This window comes from Pseudophryne corroboree, chromosome 1 (genome assembly GCF_028390025.1).
Source record: "Pseudophryne corroboree isolate aPseCor3 chromosome 1, aPseCor3.hap2, whole genome shotgun sequence".
In the NCBI taxonomy this organism is placed as follows: domain Eukaryota; kingdom Metazoa; phylum Chordata; class Amphibia; order Anura; family Myobatrachidae; genus Pseudophryne; species Pseudophryne corroboree.
Genome location: NC_086444.1, coordinates 247,762,468 through 247,783,273, shown reverse-complemented (window position 1 = coordinate 247,783,273; position 20,806 = coordinate 247,762,468). Strand labels below are relative to the sequence as shown.

Sequence of the window (20,806 nt, the reverse complement as noted above, 5' to 3'; positions counted from 1 at the left end):
TCAGCGTAGGAATGACTTCCTCCGGAATGCCCTTTTCCTTTAGGATCCGGAATTCAACCGCCATGCCGTCAAACGCAGCCACGGTAAGTCTTGGAACAGACAGGGCCCCTGCTGTAGCAGATCCTGTCTGAGCGGTAGAGACCATGGGTCCTCTGATATCATTTCTTGAAGTTCTGGGTACCAAGCTCTTCTTGGCCCATCCGGAACCACGAGTATCGTTCTTACTCCTCGTTTTCTTATTATTCTCAGTACCTTTGGTATGAGAGGCAGAGGAGGGAATACATAAACCGACTGGTACACCCACGGTGTCACTAGAGCGTCCACAGCTATTGCCTGAGGGTCCCTTGACCTGGCGCAATATCTAGTTTTTTGTTTAGGCGGGACGCCATCATGTCCACCTGTGGCCTTTCCCAACGGTTTACCAACAGCTGGAAGACTTCTGGATGAAGTCCCCACTCTCCCGGGTGTAGGTCGCGTCTGCTGAGGAAGTCTGCTTCCCAGTTGTCCACTCCCGGAATGAACACTGCTGACAGTGCTAAGACGTGATTTTCCGCCCATCGGAGAATCCTTGTGGCTTCTGCCATCGCCATCCTGCTTCTTGTGCCGCCCTGTCGATTTACATGGGCGACTGCCGTGATGTTGTCTGATTGGATCAGTACCGGCTGGTTTTGAAGCAGAGGCCTTGCCAGACTTAGGGCATTGTAAATGGCCCTCAGTTCCAGAATATTTATGTAGGGACGACTCCTGACTTGACCAAAGTCCTTGAAAATTTCTTCCCTGTGTGACTGCCCCCCAGCCTCGAAGGCTGGCATCCGTGGTTACCAGGACCCAGTCCTGTATGCCGAATCTGTGGCCCTCTTGAAGATGAGCACTCTGCAGCCACCACAGTAGAGATACCCTGGTCCTTGGAGACAGGGTTATCAGCCGATGCATCTGAAGATGCGATCCCGACCACTTGTCCAAGAGGTCCCACTGAAAGGTTCTTGCATGGAACCTGCCGAATGGAATTTTGCTTCCTAAGAAGCTACCATTTTTCCCAGGACTCGTGTGCAGTGATGCACAGATACCTGTTTTGGTTTCAGGAGGTCTCTGACTAGAGATGACAGCTCCTTGGCTTTCTCCTGCGGGAGAAACACTTTTTTCTGTTCTGTGTCCAGAACCATCCCCAGGAACAGTAGGCGTGTGGTAGGAACCAGCTGTGACTTTGGAATGTATAGAATCCATCCGTGCTGTTGTAGCACTTCCGGAGATAGTGCTACTCCGACCAACAACTGCTCCTTGGACCTCGCCTTTATAAGGAGATCGTCCAAGTACGGGTTAATTAAAACTCCCTTTTTTCGAAGGAGTATCATCATTTCTGCCATTACCTTGGTAAAGACCCTCGGTGCCGTGGACAGTCCAAACAGCAGTGTTTGGAATTGGTAATGGCAAACCTGTACCCGAAATCTGAGGTACTCCTGGTGAGGATGGTAAATGGGGACATGTAGGTAAGCATCCTTGATGTCCAGGGATACCATGTAATCCCCCTCCTCCAGGCTTGCAATAACCGCCCTGAGCGATTCCATCTTGAACTTGAATTTTTTTATGTATGTGTTCAAGGATTTCAAATTTCAAATGGGTCTCACCGAACCGTCCGGTTTCTGTACCACAAACAGTGTGGAATAGTAACCCCGTCCTTGTTGAAGTAGGGGCACCTTAACTATCACCTGCTGGGAATACAGCTTGTGAATTGCCTCTAGCACAGCCTCCCTGCCTGAGGGAGTTGTCGGCAAGGCAGATTTGAGGAAACGGCGGGGGGGAGACGCCTCGAATTCCAGCTTGTACCCCTGAGATACTACTTGAAGGATCCAGGGATCCACCTGTGAGCGAGCCCACTGATCGCTGAAATTTTTGAGGCGGCCCCCCACCGTACCTGGCTACGCCTGTGGAGCCCCCGCGTCATGCGGTGGACTCAGAGGAAGCGGGGGAAGAATTTTGATTCTGGGAACTGGCTGACTGGTGCAGCTTTTTCCCTCTTCCCCCGTCTCTGTGCAGAAAGGAAGCGCTTTTGACCCGCTTGCTTTTCTGAAGCCGAAAGGACTGTACCTGATAATACAGTGCTTTCTTAGGCTGTGAGGAAACCTGAGGTAAAAAAATTTCTTCCCAGCTGTTGCTGTGGATACGAGGTCCCAGAGACCATCCCCAAACAATTCCTCACCCTTATAAGGCTCTATGTGCCTTTTAAAGTCAGCATCACCTGTCCAGTGTCGGGTCTCTAATACCCTCCTGACAGAATGGAAATTGCATTAATTCTGGATGCCAGCCGGCAAAATATCCCTCTGTGCATCCCTCATATATAAGACAACGTCTTATGTTCGCAAAATAGTATCCCTGTTTGACAGGGTTACAGACCACGCTGCAGCAGCACTATCTGCAGGTCTCAATCTAGTACCTGAGTGTGTAAATACAGACTTCAGGATAACCTCCTGCTTTTTATCAGCAGGTACCTACAAAGTGGCCATATCCTAAGACGGCAGTGCCACCTTTTTTGACAAACGTGTGAGCGCCTTATCCACCCTAGGGGAAATCTCCCAGCGTAACCTATCCTCTGGCGGGAAAGGGTACGCCATCAGTAACTTTTTAGAAATTACCAGTTTCTTATCGGGGGAACCCACGCTTTTTCACACTTCATTCACTCATTTGATGGGGGAACAAAACACTGCCTGCTTTTTCTCCCCAAACATAAAACCCTTTGTTAGTGGTACTTGGGTTAATGTCAGAAATGTGTAACACATTTTTTATTGCCGGGATCATGTAACGGATGTTCCTAGTGGATTGTGTATATGTCTCAACCTCGTCGACACTGGAGTCAGACTCTGTGTCGACATCTGTGTCTGCCATCTGAGGGAGCGGGCGTTTTTGAGCCCCTGATGGCCTTTGAGACGCCTGGGCAGGCGCGGGCTGAGAAGCCGGCTGTCCCATAGCGGTTACGTCATCCAGCCTTTTATGTAAGGAGTTGACACTGTCGGTTTATACCTTCCACCTATCCATCCACTCTGGTGTCGGCCCTACAGGGGGCGACATCACATTTATCGGCATCTGCTCTGCCATCACATAAGCCTCCTCATCAAACGTGTCGACACAGGCGTACCGACACACCGCACACACACAGGGAATGCTCTGACTGAGGACAGGACCCCACACAGCCCTTTGGGGAGACAGAGAGAGAGTATGCCAGCACACACCAGAGCGCTATATAATTTAGGGATTAACACTATATTGAGTGAATTTTTCCCAATAGCTGCTTGTATATACAATATTGCGCCTAAATTTAGTGCCCCCCCTCTCTTTTTAACCCTTTGAGCCTGCAAACTACAGGGGAGAGCCTGGGGAGCTGTCTTCCAGCTGCACTGTGAAGAGAAAATGGCGCCAGTGTGCTGAAGGAGATAGCTCCGCCCCTTTATCGCTGACTTTTCTCCCGCTTTTTTATGGATTCTGGCAGGGGTATTTATCACATATATAGCCTCTGGGGCTATATATTGTGATATATTTGCCAGCCAAGGTGTTTTTATTGCTGCTCAGGGCGCCCCCCCCCCCCCCCAGCGCCCTGCACCCTCAGTGACCGGAGTGTGAAGTATGCATGAGGAGCAATGGCGCACAGCTACAGTGCTGTGCGCTACCTTGGTGAAGACTGATGTCTTCTGCCGCCGATTTTCCGGACCTCTTCTTGCTTCTGACTCTGTAAGGGGGACGGCGGCGCGGCTCCGGGAACGAACATCAAGGCCAGTTCCATGCGGTCGATCCCTCTGGAGCTAATGGTGTCCAGTAGCCTAAGAAGCCCAAGCTAGCTGCAAGCAGGTAGGTTCGCTTCTTCTCCCCTTAGTCCCTCGATGCAGTGAGCCTGTTGCCAGCAGGTCTCACTGTAAAATAAAAAACCTAAAATAAACTTTCTTTCTAGGAGCTCAGGAGAGCCCCTAGTGTGCATCCAGCTCGGCCGGGCACAGAAATCTAACTGAGGCTTGGAGGAGGGTCATAGTGGGAGGAGCCAGTGCACACCAGGTAGTCTAAAAGCTTTCTTTTAGTTGTGCCCAGTCTCCTGCGGAGCCGCTATTCCCCATGGTCCTTTCGGAGTTCCCAGCATCCACTAGGACGTTAGAGAAAATAGCATTACTACCTCACAGCACTGAGGTCATGGGTTCAATTCCCACCATGGCCATAACTGTGTGGAGTTTCTATATTCTCCCTGTGCTCCAATTTCCTTTCACACTCTAAAAATAAATTGGTGGGTTAATTGGTTCCCAACACAAAATTAACCCAGTGTGTATAGTGTTCCTTCTAGGATTCAAAGAGGGCAGGGAGCCGGACTCCGGGGACATATTCGCCACGGGGGGCGCGACCATGTAAAATAGGGGGCGCGGCCATGGAAACTTCATTTTACTGGGCGGTGCGGCCCACAGACGTTGCTATAGGTGGCTTCTGTGGCCGGCGACGTCACTGTTGGAGCCGTGCCCAGCACTGACGGAGGTGCTGGGCTTCCCCCAGCTCTCTCCCATAGCGTGAATGGATGCCGTGCAGGCGGCTGTTCTAGCAGGGCGCCGCAGAAGGGGCAGGGCGGATTTTGCCTTTAAACTATCAGGCAGGGCGCGGCGCCCTCCTAAAGCGGCCTAGCGTGAACACTAGTGTAAGTGTACATGTGTTTAGGGCAGACTAGATGGGCCAAGTGGTTCTTATCTGACATCAAATTATAAGTTTCTACATTTATAAACTCTTAAAGATTAATTGGAAAGAATCTTTGCAAGGTTCTCACACAGGCCATCTTCATGCTGTCTTAGGTTTGTGTAAAAAATAATGACAACGTTTGTTAGGTGATATAAGTATTACATTTTGGGATTTGGTGCGGAAAAGATAATTGTTCATTACGTCCTCATTTAAAAACAGATTTTTGAGATTGATTAACTTTTCATACGACTTTATATTCATAAATATTGCATATGCCAGGACTCCGAACATAGAATGAAGCACTTGTCTATTGTATATAGACTTAAACTCAATATACTTTTGAAATAAGGCAACAGATTTTAAGCTGAAAATATGCAAATCAGAAATTACTATTTTGCTTACCTGTTGGGTCCCAAGTTAAATTATGTACGATAGAGTCCAAGACAATGTGGCCACTCTTCTGCCAATGACAGCGAATTTCCTAAGACAAAAAGAATATTCTCAAGTCTGAATTGAAGGCTGTAGACCAAGACCTTTCAAAAGATCAATTGACTGTGTAACAGCTTACATAAAATGACACTTTCAGACACCAGGGGCCAAATGTAATAGAGTGAGAGTTTCAGAAAGTGAGAGATTTGATAAGTGGCAATCATTTACACTGAAAAAACAGGTTGATCTTGCTGTGTAAATGACTGCCAAACCTCACCAAATCTCTCACTTTATGAAACTCTCTCTCTATTACATTTGGCCCCAAGCATTTAAAAACTTCGGTAAAGGGTAAATCCTTGTTACTGTGAACGCCTATGAAATGTGCACTAGTACGAAGTTGAATTCCTGAAAAGTACCCTTCCGTATTAACAGGACGTCATACTTTATCTCTGTAAAAAGGAGATTTTTGGTACACTTACCATGGTTAAATCTCTTTCTGCGAGGTACATTGGTTTCACAGGGAACCATCAGGGTGTAGAGCTGGATCTTGTTCCAGGCACCAACAGGCTAAAGCTTTAGACTGTCGCAGGATGAATTGGGGCCTCCTCTATAACCCCGCCTCCAGGCACTGTGAGCTCACTTTCGTTAACCAGTTCAATGCAGGAGCAGGTAAAAGGTAGATATTAGTCACATAGAACCACGTTCTCATGACAGGAGAAGGGACTAGCGGCTAATGCCATAAAAACCCATAGAAGCTAGGTACGTCAGGGTGGGCGCCCTGTGGAACCAATGTACGTCGCAGAAAGAGATTTAACCATGGTAAGCCTACCATAAATCTCCTTTTCTGCAGCAGGATACATTGGGCTCCACAGGGAAACATTGGGGATGTCCTAAAGCAGTTCCTGATGGGAGGGGACGCACCGTAGCAGGTATGAGAAACCGGCGTCCAAAGAAAGCATCCTGGGAGGCGGAAGTATCGAAGGCATAGAACCTAATGAACGTGTTCACTGAGGACTTTGCGGGCAACCCAAGAAGGTCCAACAGACTGAGTAGAATGGGCTTTGATAGCAGCAGGAGCTGGAAGTACAGTCTGTGCATAAGCTTGTGCAATCACCATTCTAATCCATCTGGACAAGGTTTGCTTATTCGCAGGCCAGCCACGTTTGTGAAAACCAAAAAGTACAAAAAGGGTATCTGACCTCCTGATAGAGGCAGTCCTCTCCAAATAATTACGGAGAGCCCGTACCACATCCAAAGACCGCTCTTTGGAGGAAAAATCAGAAGAGATAAAGGCCGGTACCACAATCTCTGTGTTAAGGTGGAATGATGACACCACCTTCGGCAAATAACCAGGTTGAGTTCTAAGAACCGCTCGGTCACGGTGAAATATCAGAAAGGGTGGACGACAGGACAGAGCGCCTAAGTCTAACACCCTCCTAGAAGAGGCAATAGTCAGTAGGAACAGGACCTTGACCGTGAACCATTTAAGGTCCACTGACTTAATAGGTTCAAATGGAGACTCTTGCAGGGCATTAAGGACAACAGACAGATCCCATGGAGCCACAAGAGGGACATAGGGAGGCTGAATCCTTAAAACACCCCGAGTGAAAGTATGAACGTCAGGAATAGACGCAATTTTTCTCTGAAACCACACTGACAAGGCAGAGATATGAACCTTGAGGGAGGCCAGAAAAAAAGGCCTAAGTCCAGGCCTTGCTGCAGAAAAGCCAGAAGTCTGGAAGTTCTGAATTTGTATGTGTCGTAATTCTTAGCAGCACACCAGGTGAAGTAAGAATTCCAGACCCTGTAATAAATCCTCGCAGAAGCCGGTTTGCGGGCCTTCAGCATATTTTGGATAACCACCTCGGAGAATCCTTTGGCCTTCAGAAGTGATGTTTCAAGAGCCACGCCGTCAAAGCCAGTCTGGCCAGGTCCGAGTAGACACAAGAGCCCTGAACGAGGAGGTCTGGGCATTGAGGAAGTAGAAGAGGACGCTCTATCGATAGACCCTGCAGGTCTGAGAACCAATGCCGTCTGGGCCACGCTGGAGCGACTAGAAGTAGTATTCCTCCTTCTTGTTTGAACTTCCGTGGCATCCTGGGCAGGAGAGACACTGGAAGGAACACTTAGGGCAGCCGAAAGTTCCATGGAATTGCCAGTGCATCCATGAACGCTGCTTGGGGATCCCCCTGGTTCTTGATCTGAATACCGGAACTTTGTGATTGTGTCGAGACGCCATCAGGTCTACATCTGGTAGGCTCCACTTGTACACTAGGAGTTAAAAGACTTCTTGATGAAGACTCAACTCTCCAGCGTGTACGTCCTGACGACTGAGGAAATCCGCTTCCCAGTTGAGGACTCCCGGAATGAACACTGCCGATATTGCTGACAGATGACGTTCCACCCAACTAAGGATTTTTGACACTTCCATCATTGCCATGCAGCTTTGAGTGCCGACGTGGTGGCGTTGTCTGACCGTACTTGAACAGGCCTGTTCTGTATCAGAGGCAGCGCGACAGACAAAGCATTGAACACTGCCCGCAATTCCAGAATGTTTACTCCTTGGTCCACCGACCCTGGAAAGAGAGTGTTGCTCCAACACCATGCCCCAACCCCTCAGACTGGATTTCGTAGTCAGTAGGACCCAGTTGGGGATCCAGAAGGGACAGTCCCTGCTCAAGGATCTTATGTGAGACCTGATCCGATGAGGTAGGCCGTTCCACTTGGATGGGGATTTTTAGCTGCGCACTGAGTCTCTTGTGTTTCGGACAAGCTGCTGCACTTTACAGGTGACCAGCCTTTAGATACAGTATATATTATGATTTTGTGCTGCGCTCAGTCCTAGACTATGTGATAGCTTACGAATTCCTCCAATTCGATATCAGTATCAGATGTGGCCCTTATTGTGACTAAAATGTGTACGGCTGATTTGTTTGTTGTCAATTAGTCCCGCCCTGTTTTTGTACAGTATAATGTGCTGTACTCGTGAATTGGAAATTGTTTCCTTTCAAGAAGGACAAATACACTACACCATAGGTTAATATATGCTGTTAGTATAAAAATGATAGCAGAAAGGTGTAGTATAAACCAATAAATTTATTTTGAATATAAAGTAGGTTCTCCATGGTGCCTTTTACTTTTTTTTACTCCAGTAACATAAAGAAGTCCGATACTAGCAAATCTTGATATGGAGAAGGGGAGGGAAGGTGAAATAAATAAATGTATTGGTTTATACTACATCTTTCTGCAATAATTTTAATACTAACAGCATATATTAACCTATGGTGTAATGCAGTGGCGGAACTAGCGAGCGGTGGGCCCAGGTGCGACAAAATGCTTTGCCCCCCCATCCAAGTCCACGCCCTCACCCCTGGAGAGGATCTGGTGAGGGGGACCTGTTCAGGGACAGAGAAATGGATACCTAGCAACAGTGCCGTAACTAGACATTTTAGCACTGTGTGCAAGAAACGGCATCGGAGCCCCACCCCTCCATGCAAAACAAGGGCAGTGCGTGCCGTAGTCGAGCGCAAAAAATAGAGGGGCGTGGCTTCGTGGGGAGGGGGTGTGGCCACAAAATAATACCAATTCATATAACAGTGCACAGTGGTCTCCGTTATTCAAATTATGCCGCACAGTAGCACCACTACACCAGGTAGAGCCCCTTTTACACCGTATGGCGGACAGATTCCCCTTTTTACACATTACGGCAGACAGCGTCCACCTTTTTACACATTACGGCAGACAGCATTCCCCTTTTTACACATTACGGCAGACAGCGTCCCCCTTTTTACACATTACGGCAAACAGCATGCCCTTTTTACACATTACGGCAGACAGCGTGCCCTTTTTACACATTACGGTAGACAGCGTCCCCTTTTTACACATTAATGCAGACAGCGTGTCCTTTTTACACATTACGGCAGACAGAGTCCCCCTTTTTACACATTATGGCAGACAGCGTCCCCATTTTACACATTACGGCAGACAGCGTCCCCCTTTTTACACATAATGGCAGACAGTGTGCCTTTTTACACATTACGGCAGACAGCATCCCCCTTTTTACACATTATGGCAGACAGCATCCCCCTTTTTACACATTAAGGCAGACAGCGTCCCCCTTTTTACACATTAAGGCAGACAGCGTCCCCCTTTTTACACATTTAAGGCAGAAAAGAAAGAAAGAAAGAAAGACTTATACTTACTCTGTCCGCTGGCAGTCAGGCTCCTCGGTGCAGCTTCTGCAGAGATCTCGGGCAAGGGAGGAGGAGGAGGGAGGTGGAGGAGGGAGCAGCAGCAGCGCTGTGTAATTGGTGGAGGCGCTGCTGCTGCTGTCCCTGTCCTTCACCATAGGCTGTTCTCCGCCGCTGTGAATGCTAGGATGCTCTTCCCAGCATTCACAGTGGCGGAGGGCAGCCTATGGTGAAGCAGAGGGACAGCAGCAGCACCTCTACCAATTACACAGCGCTGCTGCGGCTCCCTCCTCCTCCTCCTTCTCCCCTGTGGCCGCTGCGCTCCTCTCCTCGGGGGGCGGCTGTGTTAGTGTTCACTCTAGGAGTGAAAAGGGGCAGGGCGCCGTACTCCGGGGGCACTTGTGCACGCGCGGCCACGCAAATTAGGGGGCGTGGCCACGCCTACGTCATTTTAGGGGGCGGGGCGGCCCACAGACGCTACTATAGAGAGCGTCTGTGGCCGGTGACGTCACTGTTGGGGGCGTGCCCAGCACCTCCATCGGTGCTGGGCTTCCCCCAGCCCTCTGCCAATTCGTGAATGGATGCTGCGCGCATGCGCACGGCATCTATACATGCCGGGAGGGCAGGAAGCGGGTGGCTGTGCTAAAACAGCCTAGAGTGAACACTATGTGTGTTGCGGGCGGCGGTGGCTCGCAGCGGCATGTAATGAGTCAGTTTGACTCATTACATGCTTTGGGCCCCTGGACAGTGGCGGGCCCCAGTGCATGGCACTGCCTGCACTGGTGGTAGTTCCACCACTGGTGTGCTGTATTTGTCCTTCTTGAGAGGAAACAACTGCCAATTCACGAGTACAGAACATATACTGTACAAAAACAGGGCGGGGACTAATTGACAACAAACAAATCAGCCGTACACATTTTAGTCATAATATGGGCCACATCTGATACTGATATCGAATTGGAGGAATTCATAAGCTATCACATAGTCTAGGACTGAGCGCAGCACGAAATCATAATATATACTGTATCTAAAGGCTGGTCACCTGTACAGTGCAGCAGCTTGTCCGAAACACAAGAGACTCAGTGCGCAGCTAAAAATCCCCATCCAAGTGGAACGGCCTACCTCATCGGATCACTTGGAAAGGATTAACCTCTGTAGAGGGCGGGAATGAAATTGAGCGTACTCTACCATGTCGAAAGCCGACACCATTAGGCCTAGTACTTGCATCGCCAAGTGTATCGACACTCTTGGGCGAGATAGGAAGTATCTGATCCTGTCCTGAAGCTTGAGGACATTCTCTGGAGACAGAAACAGCCGCTGACTGTGTGTGTCCAGCAGTGCACCCAGGTGCACCATGCTTTGAGCTGGGACCAGCGAGGCAGTCTTCCAGTTGATGAGCCACCCGTGGGCTTGTATGAAGTTTACTGTCAGTTGCAGATGACTGAGGAGTACATTGTGGGATTTTGCCAGAATCAGTAAGTCGTCCAGATACGGCAGGATCCTGACTCCCTGGCGACGGAGATGAGCCGTCAACACGGCCATAACCTTGGTGAGGATCCGTGGAGCCGTGGCCAGTCCAAATGGCAAAGCCTGGAACTGATAGTGGAGGTTGCCAATGGCACACCGCAGATATTGCTGATGCAACATGGCAATAGGAATGCGGTAGTGGAATTCTCATCATCATCTGATATTTGCAGGATCTGCTTAATAGCAACCACTAGGTCAGGGGCATCAACCTGTGTTGTAGATTTATTTATTTATTAACAGTTTCTTATATAGCGCAGCATATTCCTCGTCAGAAGCAGCTGTGTCAGTCTCTAATGGGACAGTATGCTCCCCATCATCATCAGAAGAGTCTTCTGAGAGATTAGTGGATTGTGAGGAGGAAGTAGCGCGCTTAGATGACCCTGTGACATGAGAGTGACTTGGGGCAGTCTTATGTCTAACCAAGGATTGATTCAATTGCTGCAACTGGGTAGACAAATTATCCACCCAAGGCGGATTTACCACAGGGACAATATGTGACTGTAATGGAATAGGAGGACCCATAGGGGCCGTAAGGCGTGTCACAAGCGTATTTAACAAATATGAGAACGTTGCCCAAGGTGGCTCCTGATTGGGTTAAGGAGCTGCGGACTGACTGGGAGATGTATGGCAAGTAGTACACAGACCCTCACGCAAAACTTCCCACTCAGGCAAATCCTTGGCGCATGCGCTGCATGATGCAGGAGCATTCTCGGATTTCCCGCCCATCTTGTTTTTCGACATTCTCAGATATGTAACAGCAGAGCGTATTAGTACGATACAGCTAGACAGAGTACAATACCTGCAAATAAATCTCCTAGTATGTAACAGCGTACACAGTACACAACACCAGCGAATAAATCTGGTACTATGTGACTGCGTAGACAGTAGAATACACTTAACGGTAAATACTGTGAAGCACTACATGCGTGACCCAGACGCACCTAGGGGGTCATTCCGAGTTGATCGCTAGCAACCGTTGTTCGCTGCGTAGCGATCAGTGAAAAAAATGGCTAATCTGCGCATGCGTATGCGCCGCAATGCGCATGCGCGTCGTACGAGAACAAAGTCCATTGTGGTTTTGCACTGGTTCTAGCGACAATTCCAATCGCACAGACGGCCGCAAGGTGATTGACAGAAAGAGGGTGTTTCTGGGTGTCAACTGACCGTTTTCAGGGAGTGCTTAGAAAAACGCAGGCGTGTCGGGGAAAACGCAGGCGTGGCTGGGCGGGTGTGTGACATCAAAAGCCATCCCTCCATCGTTAGAATCAACGCACAGGATAAGCAACTACAGGGCTGGTCTTGTTTTGCACAAAAATATTTTGCAGGCGCTCTACTGCACAGGCGTTCGCACTTCTACAAAGAGAAAATACACTCCCCGGTGGGCGGCGACAATTCGTTTGCACGGCTGCTAAAAACTGCTAGCGAGCAATCTACTCAGAATGACCCCCCCTAGTCCCTTAGGGTACAGAGTACAGTGATAGTTATAGCTGGGATACACTGAAAGTGAAATCCACACAGCAGATACAGGCACACACAGTCACAGTGACAATGCAGATAATTATTTTAGCAAGACAATAACACTGCACTGGACTAGAATATAGATATATAACAAAGCGCAATCTGAGACCGGATGTATATATCAGAACGCATACAATATATTCTGACACAGGAACACTTGTTCTTAACTAACGCTGTCTTAATATCGTCATGTAGAATACTTAAGTGTCTGTAAAATCACAGCGCTTATGTACAGGCGGATTTACAGGGGAGACCTTGCCCTGCAGTCCCGGAGACCAGTCGCAGCTATGCTTAGAAGATGGCGCCCAGCGTCTCCGTCAGGGAGCGAGGGAGAGTGTGAGGCAGCTCCAGGGTGGGACCACCAGCAGTAGATGGCGCCCTGGGCCGGGGAAGGGGCTACAGGTCAAACGCCGTCTCCCCTATGCTGGTCCTCACCACCTGGTACAATAGAGTCTTATTAAAGTGGGCATTAGTACACCCCACTTGTACTCCTATGGATGGATATAGTGGGGTCCCTGCTTGGTGACAGTGTCCTCACCAGCATCGTAGTCCGTCTCCCTAGACTGCGATCGGTACGTGATTTAATGGTGGGTCCCATCTGGGGGACCCTCTTACCTCCTCCCTTCGTAGCAGCCACGCGAAACAGGAGAGCGCTGCGACCGTGTGCCCAATGCCAGAGCGTCCCCGCCGCAACGTCGCTGGGGAGGTAACGGAGCTGCAGCACAGAATGTCACTCTGACATATAAGTGCTGCGGCCCTTAAAGTTTTATAATAAAAAGCTTTTTATGGGCTGCCCAGTGCAGCCCCCCTGTTAAGTGACCTGCTCTGCAGGGCACAAACTCAAAAACTGAGCTCACAGTGCCGGGAGGCGGGGTTATAGAGGAGACCCAATGCATCCCGGGACATTCTAAAGCTTTAGCATGTTGGTGCCAGGATCAAGATCCATCTCTACACCCCAATGTTTCCCTGTGGAAACCAATGTACCCCGCTGCAGAAAGATATATTAATGTAACTGAAAAACAATTGGGCCAGCACCACTATAATTAACTCAGTCTGTACCAGGAACATGTACAGATCTTGTGAATACGCGAGAAAGAATTCAGGTATGGCCAGTGTTTCAGTCAATTACAGCAAGAACTTATACTGCAAGGCTTTATTTACCATATCCGTATTTTAAGATGGGCAAAAATAGGATTTTGGTACTTACCAGGTAAATCCTTTTCTTTGAATCCATAGGGGGCACTGGAGTACTCTTGGGGATATGGACGGTTCCGCAGGAACAAGGCACTGAATAAATAAAAATTTGGAAAAACTCCTCCCCTCCATATCCCAGAGTACCTCAGTGTTTTTTTACTGAGCCGAACAGGAGCTATAGAGAGGTTGACAATGGAGAATTACATATAACAAAACGGACAACAATAAAGTTGACACATAACGTTACTGACAACTAACAGTTGACACCATAACCGATAGAACTTAATAATTTGAACCAGTATGCGAGAGTGTGTTACCATAAGATTCTCTGAACTTACCACAAACCAGGTAAAACTGCTCTGGGTGGGCGTCCAGTGCCCCTATGGATTCAAAGAAAAGGATTTACCTGGTAAGTACCAAAATCCTATTTTCTTTTTCATCCACTAGGGGTCACTGGAGTACTCTTGGGACGTACCAAAGTTTCCCCCGTGGGCGGGAGAGCTGTTTGGCACCTGTAACACTAGGCGGCCAAAGCTAGATGCTGATGCCGCAAAAGTATCAAACTTGTAAAAGCGCACAAGCGTGTGCACTGAAGACCATGTAGCCGCACGGCAAAGCTGTGTCGTAGAAGCTCCACGACCAGCTGCCCATGACGTTCCCACAGAACGTGTGGAAAGAACGGTTACTGATGTAGGTGGCTGTAACCTAGCATGAAGGTAAGCATGACGTATGGTCAGTTTTATCCATCTGGATAAGGTCTGCTTAGAAGCTGGCCAACCCATCTTGGCAGCATCGTAGAGAACAAACAACGTATCCGTCTTACGAACTGTAGACGTTCGGGATACATAAACGCGTAGTGCGCGTACCACATCCAAGGTTCCAGAATCTCCTGTTAACACAGGAACTACTATTGGTTGATTGATGTGAAAAGAGGACACTACTTATTTGTAGGAAAGCGGGATTCGTCCGAAGTTCCGCTCTGTCATCATGAAACACTAAATACGGTGGCTTGCATGACAAGGCACCCAAATCTGAAACACGCCTTGCCGAAGCTAAGGCTAGGAGAAAAATTGTTTTCCAAGTGAGAAACTTAATATCCACTTGTTGTAAGGGTTCGAAATATAACGACTGTAAGAAATCTAAAACCAGATTCAAGTCCCATGGCGCAGTAGGTGAAGTGAATGGAGGCTGTACTCTGAGGACACCTTGCAGAAAAGTGTGTACCGACGGCAATAGAGCCAATCTTCTTTGGAAGTAAATTGACAACGAAGATATCTGCACTTTTAGTGTGGATAAACGCAGACCTCCATCTAACCCCATCCGTAGAAATAACAAAAGACGGGATAACTTGAAAGATGAAGTTGGAAACTTCCTAGCTTCACACCAACCTATATAGGCACGCCAAATTCTGTAATAGTGAGCTGCCGTAACCGGCTTCCTAGCTCCCATTCTCCTGGATGAAAATCCCGACGGTTGAGATAATCCGCCTCCCAGTTGTCCACTCCCGGAATGAATACTGCCAACAATATCACTTGGTGATACTCGGCCCAATTGAGGATTCGAGCTACTTCCCGCATTGCCATGCGGCTTTTCGCTCCTCCTTGTTTGTTGATGTATGCGACCGCCGTCGCATTGTCTGACTGCACCTGAACAGTCTGAGCCCGAAGCATGTGCACTGCTTGTCGTAGCGCATTGTAAATTGCCCGGAGTTCCAGGACATTTATAGACAGCAATCTTTCGTGATCCGCCCAGAGACCCTGGAGCTGATAATTTTGAACTACAGCTCCCCAACCTCTGAGAGTCGCGTCCGCCGTGAGAATGATCCAATTCCAGGCGCCGAACCGTTTTCCTGCAGTTAGATTCTGTACTTTGAGCCACCAGAGTAGAGACACTCTGGCCCGAGGAGACAACCTCACCCTGCGGTGAATCTGCAGATGCGAGCCCGACCACTGTGCAAGCACATCCAGTTGAAAAGGACGTGAGTGAAGTCTTCCGAACTGAAGAGCTTCGAAAGCCGCCACCATTGTGCCTAAGAGGCGAATGCACAAATGAACAGAGACTGTGCGTGGCTTGAGCACTAATTGTACCAGATGACGAATGACCTGTACTTTCTGTTCTGGTAGGTTGATTTACCGTATCGAGAATCATACCTAAGAATTGAAGTCGTTGAGACGGAATTAGATGTGATTTCTTGAAATTGACAATCCAACCGTGGTGAACCAGTACATTGTATGTTAGCAACGCCTGTTGGAGGAGGATTTGTTGAGACGGAGCTTTGATGAGCAAATCATCTAAGTACGGAACTATTATCACTCCCAGGGATCTGAGATGAGCTATCATCACAGACATCACCTTGGTGAATACCCGAGGCGCTGACGAGAGGCCAAACGGTAAAGCCTGAAACTGGTAATGGTTCTGCCGTATTGCAAACCGCAAGAACCTCTGATGAGGTGGCCAAATCGGAATGTGTAAGTACGCATCGTTGAGATCCAGTGCAATCATGAATTCCTGTGGCTCTAGGCCTGCAATTACTGACCGCAGAGATTCCATCTTGAATCTGTAATAAGTGACGTACTGATTGAGACCCTTTAAGTTCAATATTGGCCTGACCGAGCCATCCGGCTTTGGTACCACAAACAGACTGGAATAATAACCCTGACCCTGTTGGTGTACAGGGACCGGAATCAAAACTGCTGCATCCAGCAGAGACTGAATGGCAATCTGCAGAACCGCCTTCCGGTCGTCCGACACAGGCAGTCCTGTCTTGAAAAACCGCATTGGCGGGAGACAGTCGAACTCTATTTTGTAACCTTTTAAGACTAAATTGCGGATCCACCCATCTGTGGACATCTGTAGCCACACCAACTGGAACGCCTGTAGGCGTGCTCCCACAATTGTTGATCCGAGAAGGGCTGGGAGCCCGTCATGCCACTGGCTTGCCGGTGACCTTAGAGTCCTGACGAATGGTGTTAGTTTGTTGGAAACCACGTCCCCAACCTCGTCTACCAGGTGTGGCCGTTCCTCTGCCACGCCTGCGAAAGGACTGGGGTCTAAAGGATTTGAACGGAGGGCCAGAATACCTCCTTCTAGGTACTGTTGGAGGCAATGGTAAGAAAACAGACTTTCCTCCCGTGGCCTCAGAAATCCATTTGTCCAATTCAGGACCAAACAACATCTCGCCACCGTAAGCTAACGCTTCTATACCTCTTTTGACCTCCGCTTGCCAAGAACGCAGCCAGAGCGCTCGTCGTGCTGTAACTAGCGATGATGAAAGGCGAGAAGTGAGCTGACAGACGTCAGTAGAAGCTGTACATAGATAGTCAGCAGCTTCCCAGATTTGATCAGTGAGAAGTATAAGGTGATCATCACTTAAGGCAGACTTGAGTTCTGTTATTCATACCATTAGCGCCTTAGTTACCCAAATGCCAACCAACCCAGGTCCAAGCAACACCCCTGCTGCTATATACATGGACTTTAGCATAGCTTATATTTTACGGTCCGAAGGGTCCTTAAGCGTAGTAGCAGTTGGTACTGGTACGGTTAATTTCTTTGTAAGTTTAGACACAGACGAATCCACCAATGGCGGATTCTCCCATGTAGCGGTTACAGACTCTGGAAACGGGTAACTAGACTTAAATCCGTGAGGTATAGCAAACCGTTTATCCGGATTCTTTAGTGTTTCTAGTAACATCTTATTAAGAGATTCCGAAACAGGAAAACACATTGGAGTTCTCTGCCGTTTAGTAAAGACGACCTCATCATTTGTCAGAGGCTCCTCAGTTTCTGTAAATTTCAGAGACTGACGCACCGCTGTGATGAGATTATCAATGCCCGGGCTGTCAAAATCGTCAGCATCTGACTGCTGGTCTACTTCGCCCTCCTCACCCTCACCTTGCGCAGTGAGGTCTGGCATAGAATCATCAGAAAGCAACATAGCAGAAACCGGTAAATTATAAGACAAATGAAACTTATCCCTTCTACCTAAAGAGGATTTGGATTTTTGGTAAGGCTGAGACCCCTCCGGTAGTTCTAGTGGTCTCACCCTAGACTCCGATCTTACCGCCTCCCGCTCTTGCCGAGTGGCGACTAATTCTGATTGCAATCCAGCCAGGACATCTGCTAGCATAGCCCATGGAGGGTCCGGGGTTGATATTGGCTTTGAACCCGGAGCGGAAATTGTATTTGTAGCAGAATTCACCAAACATACTGTACATGTGGTAGATCCATCCGGTAACACACTGTTACAGACCTTGCAGTGAAACTGCTTTTTAGTTTTTGCTGGTGTCTTACTCATTATGCCGACAGACAATACAAAATACAAAGACAGACAACTTGCGCGACTCAGTAAATAGCACTAAGGTATCTCTATAAATATATATTTGGCCAAGTGCAGTGCACGCCAGCAATATGAAATCTGATCCCAAAATCCCCCTACAACCCTACGCCTTCAATGGAGTAGAGATGTAGTACAGGAAATTCTGGAAACACAACAGGAAAAACAGGAAGCATGGTTAAATATGTTCCTCATGCTTACAGTATAACACAAAGTGCAGACTTATAACTTATCCAAGCAGATTTAAATAAAAACATACATATGCTGTATTTAAACCTTTAGTGTAAGACCTACACTCCCATCTGCACCTATAAGTGAAACATGTTAACAAAGGGCTTAATAGCCTATTCTAATAACATATGCAGCACAGCTGCTGCTAAGACACACTTCTCCTCTTGCTGTGTGCTCCCCCCCCCCCCTCCCCCGTGCTCCGTGTACCACTCTCTATTACACGGAGCCGGGCTTACATATGCTGAAGAGGGAGCCGGGAAGCGGCAGCGGGAGCCGGGGAGCACGCTGCATAGAGCCGTGGAGCGGCCTATGCATGAAGGACGTGGCCGGCGCGGCTCAGTGAGTGGCAGGAGGCAGCGGTAATCAGGTAGCGGCGGCGGGCGCTGGAAGCAGCGGCGGGCGGCTCGCACACACACAGTGTCCCCACACAGCGGGGCAGCAGCGTAAGCTGACCACCCCGTCCCAACATACCTGGACCCTGTGGTGAGGGCTATGACGGGGCTTCTTCTGTAAGCTCCGTCCAGCCTTTCCTGCAGGTAGTCCTGCAAGTGGTTGTGAGGGAGCTCTTTCAGAGAGGCCCGAAACGCCACAGCTGCTTGTAGCAGCTTCCACTATCCCGGACCTACGCCTATTGGAAGGGGGGAAGGGATGTGGAACAGTCGAAAAAAGAAAAAAAAGAAAAAAAAATCCAATAAGTGTGGATCAGCGCCACACAAGCCTTGCTACTGTGAGCACCGAAAAAACACTGAGGTACTCTGGGATATGGAGGGGAGGAGTAGTTCCAAATTTTAATTTATTCAGTGCCTTGTTCCTGCGGAACCGTCCATATCCCCAAGAGTACTCCAGTGACCCCTAGTGGATGAAAAAGGAATACACCTATACTCGTCAGGACCTGTGACTACACAAATGGCAAGAAATCTACATACAGTAAAAATAATTTCTCTTAAACAATTTTCCTTAAAGACTGTTATACACTGTATGAATAGGATTGGGATAAAAGGTTATCCTGTATACTCTGAATCAAACATTATTGAATAGCAATATTTGGGGTTTTCTTGAGTACAACCAATATTGATTTATGTTGTCTCCATACAACATACCACGAACCTGGCTTGTGCTCCACAAGTGCCTCTTTTTCACACCTGCAAGTAAAGCACTGCCCAACATAAGCTTTCCCATACCAGTGCACACTCTCAAAATAGCCAGCACCAGTATGTTCAAACAAAGCCATATAAAGTAGGAAAAGCAAAGGTGAAATACTGAAGAGACTGAGTATATTGTTTTTGTGAATCACAAGCACAACAGCATCAATAGGTGCAACAAGAAACGATCTCCAAACAAATATGCAGCAAACAGACGTTTGCTAATAAATCCACAGCTGAAGAAAGAAGCCAAATTAAAGAAACTTCTTATACAGAGTGACAAACAGACCACAGTCCGATAACAGACAAGTAAAACAGTATTCAAGAAACAGGTTAAGAACACACAACACATTGTCGCTAGTCACAGATGTGGTATGTCAGCAGACAATCCAAACACAATTACCTCCCAACCAGGGAAACAATAGGGTACAGTCGAAAAGGACTAAGAAACAACAAAAACACGTGATTGGAAACACAGTGTTCTGATGAAACCCAGAGTGTGCGCTTTAAAACAAGTACAAAATACAAGAGAATGAACAATGAAAACACACATAATGACAACAGGTCAATAAACAATTTTCACATTTTACAACCCAGGTGGACAAGACGACTAAAAGCATATTAACTAATAACACAAAATCAACATTTAAAATATCAAAATTGAAACCAAAGAAAAGTCAAAGCAGATTCAAACACGAGTCCTGAGAAAGGGATTAGGGTTGGGTGCAAGAACAGAGTACACTGACGGGGTGTCCATAGATACATCATGTCATGATCAAGAATGTAAATGGAAGTGTAATGGTGTGAAATGAGTTTTCATACTGCACATTTGGTCCTTTCACGTAACAAGTGCAACATTGATCACTAATCACTAGCTGTGATGCGATCTGAGAATGTGCCTTTCCAGTACAATGTACCATTGCTAGCGCTGGGAGGCGCGCGTCCCGGCCTTCGCCTAGGAGCCGGGACGCAGCGCCTCCCGCTGACCCCCGCTCGGCTCCTAGCAACAGGCAGATGCCGGGAGCTGAGAGACGCCGGATCCCTGGCAACGGGGACGTCGGAAGCAGACGGCGTTCCCCGTTGCTGGGTAACTAAGTACCCAGCTGTTGTACAGGGACGTGCAGCAGGGCAGCTGCATGGTATTTGGTACATAGGGGTTTCTGCGGTGATTGGTGCAGCTCCATTTATATTCCCTTCCTGGTCACTCCCAAAACGCTGGTGACAGTTCCTGCTTCCGTGTGAACCTGTCAGTTTGTAGGAGATCCTGTCAGCCTGTGTCGAGCCTGTGACCCGGAGACCTTGCCTGATTACCTGACCAGATCCAGCCAGCCTTGTGTTCAGGTTTTTGTGGACTATCCACACTAACATTTCTTTGCTTGCATTTCTATTTATAAAATCCCTGAGTATTGTTGCTCTCACTATATTTATTTCTTGATTTCGTTACCACTCATGTATTTAGTGTTGCAGGTTTTAGTTAGCTTTCCCCTTACTCGCAGTCTCGGTTGGTGCCTTGTTACCTCGTAAGACCTGGGGGCATCGGAGTC

General features: G+C 48.2%; 1 protein-coding gene across 4 annotated transcripts in view; it reads right to left on the bottom strand.

Annotated features, from left to right (window-relative positions):
- Positions 1-20,806, bottom strand: part of DMXL1 (Dmx like 1) — a 444,894-nt gene that overhangs the window by 277,049 nt on the left and 147,039 nt on the right. For all 4 annotated transcript variants that reach the window (XM_063964182.1, XM_063964179.1, XM_063964181.1 and 1 more), the window contains exon 4: positions 5,101-5,179. In XM_063964182.1, the coding sequence (XP_063820252.1) occupies positions 5,101-5,179 (79 nt within the window). The remainder of the gene's footprint in view (positions 1-5,100; positions 5,180-20,806) is intronic.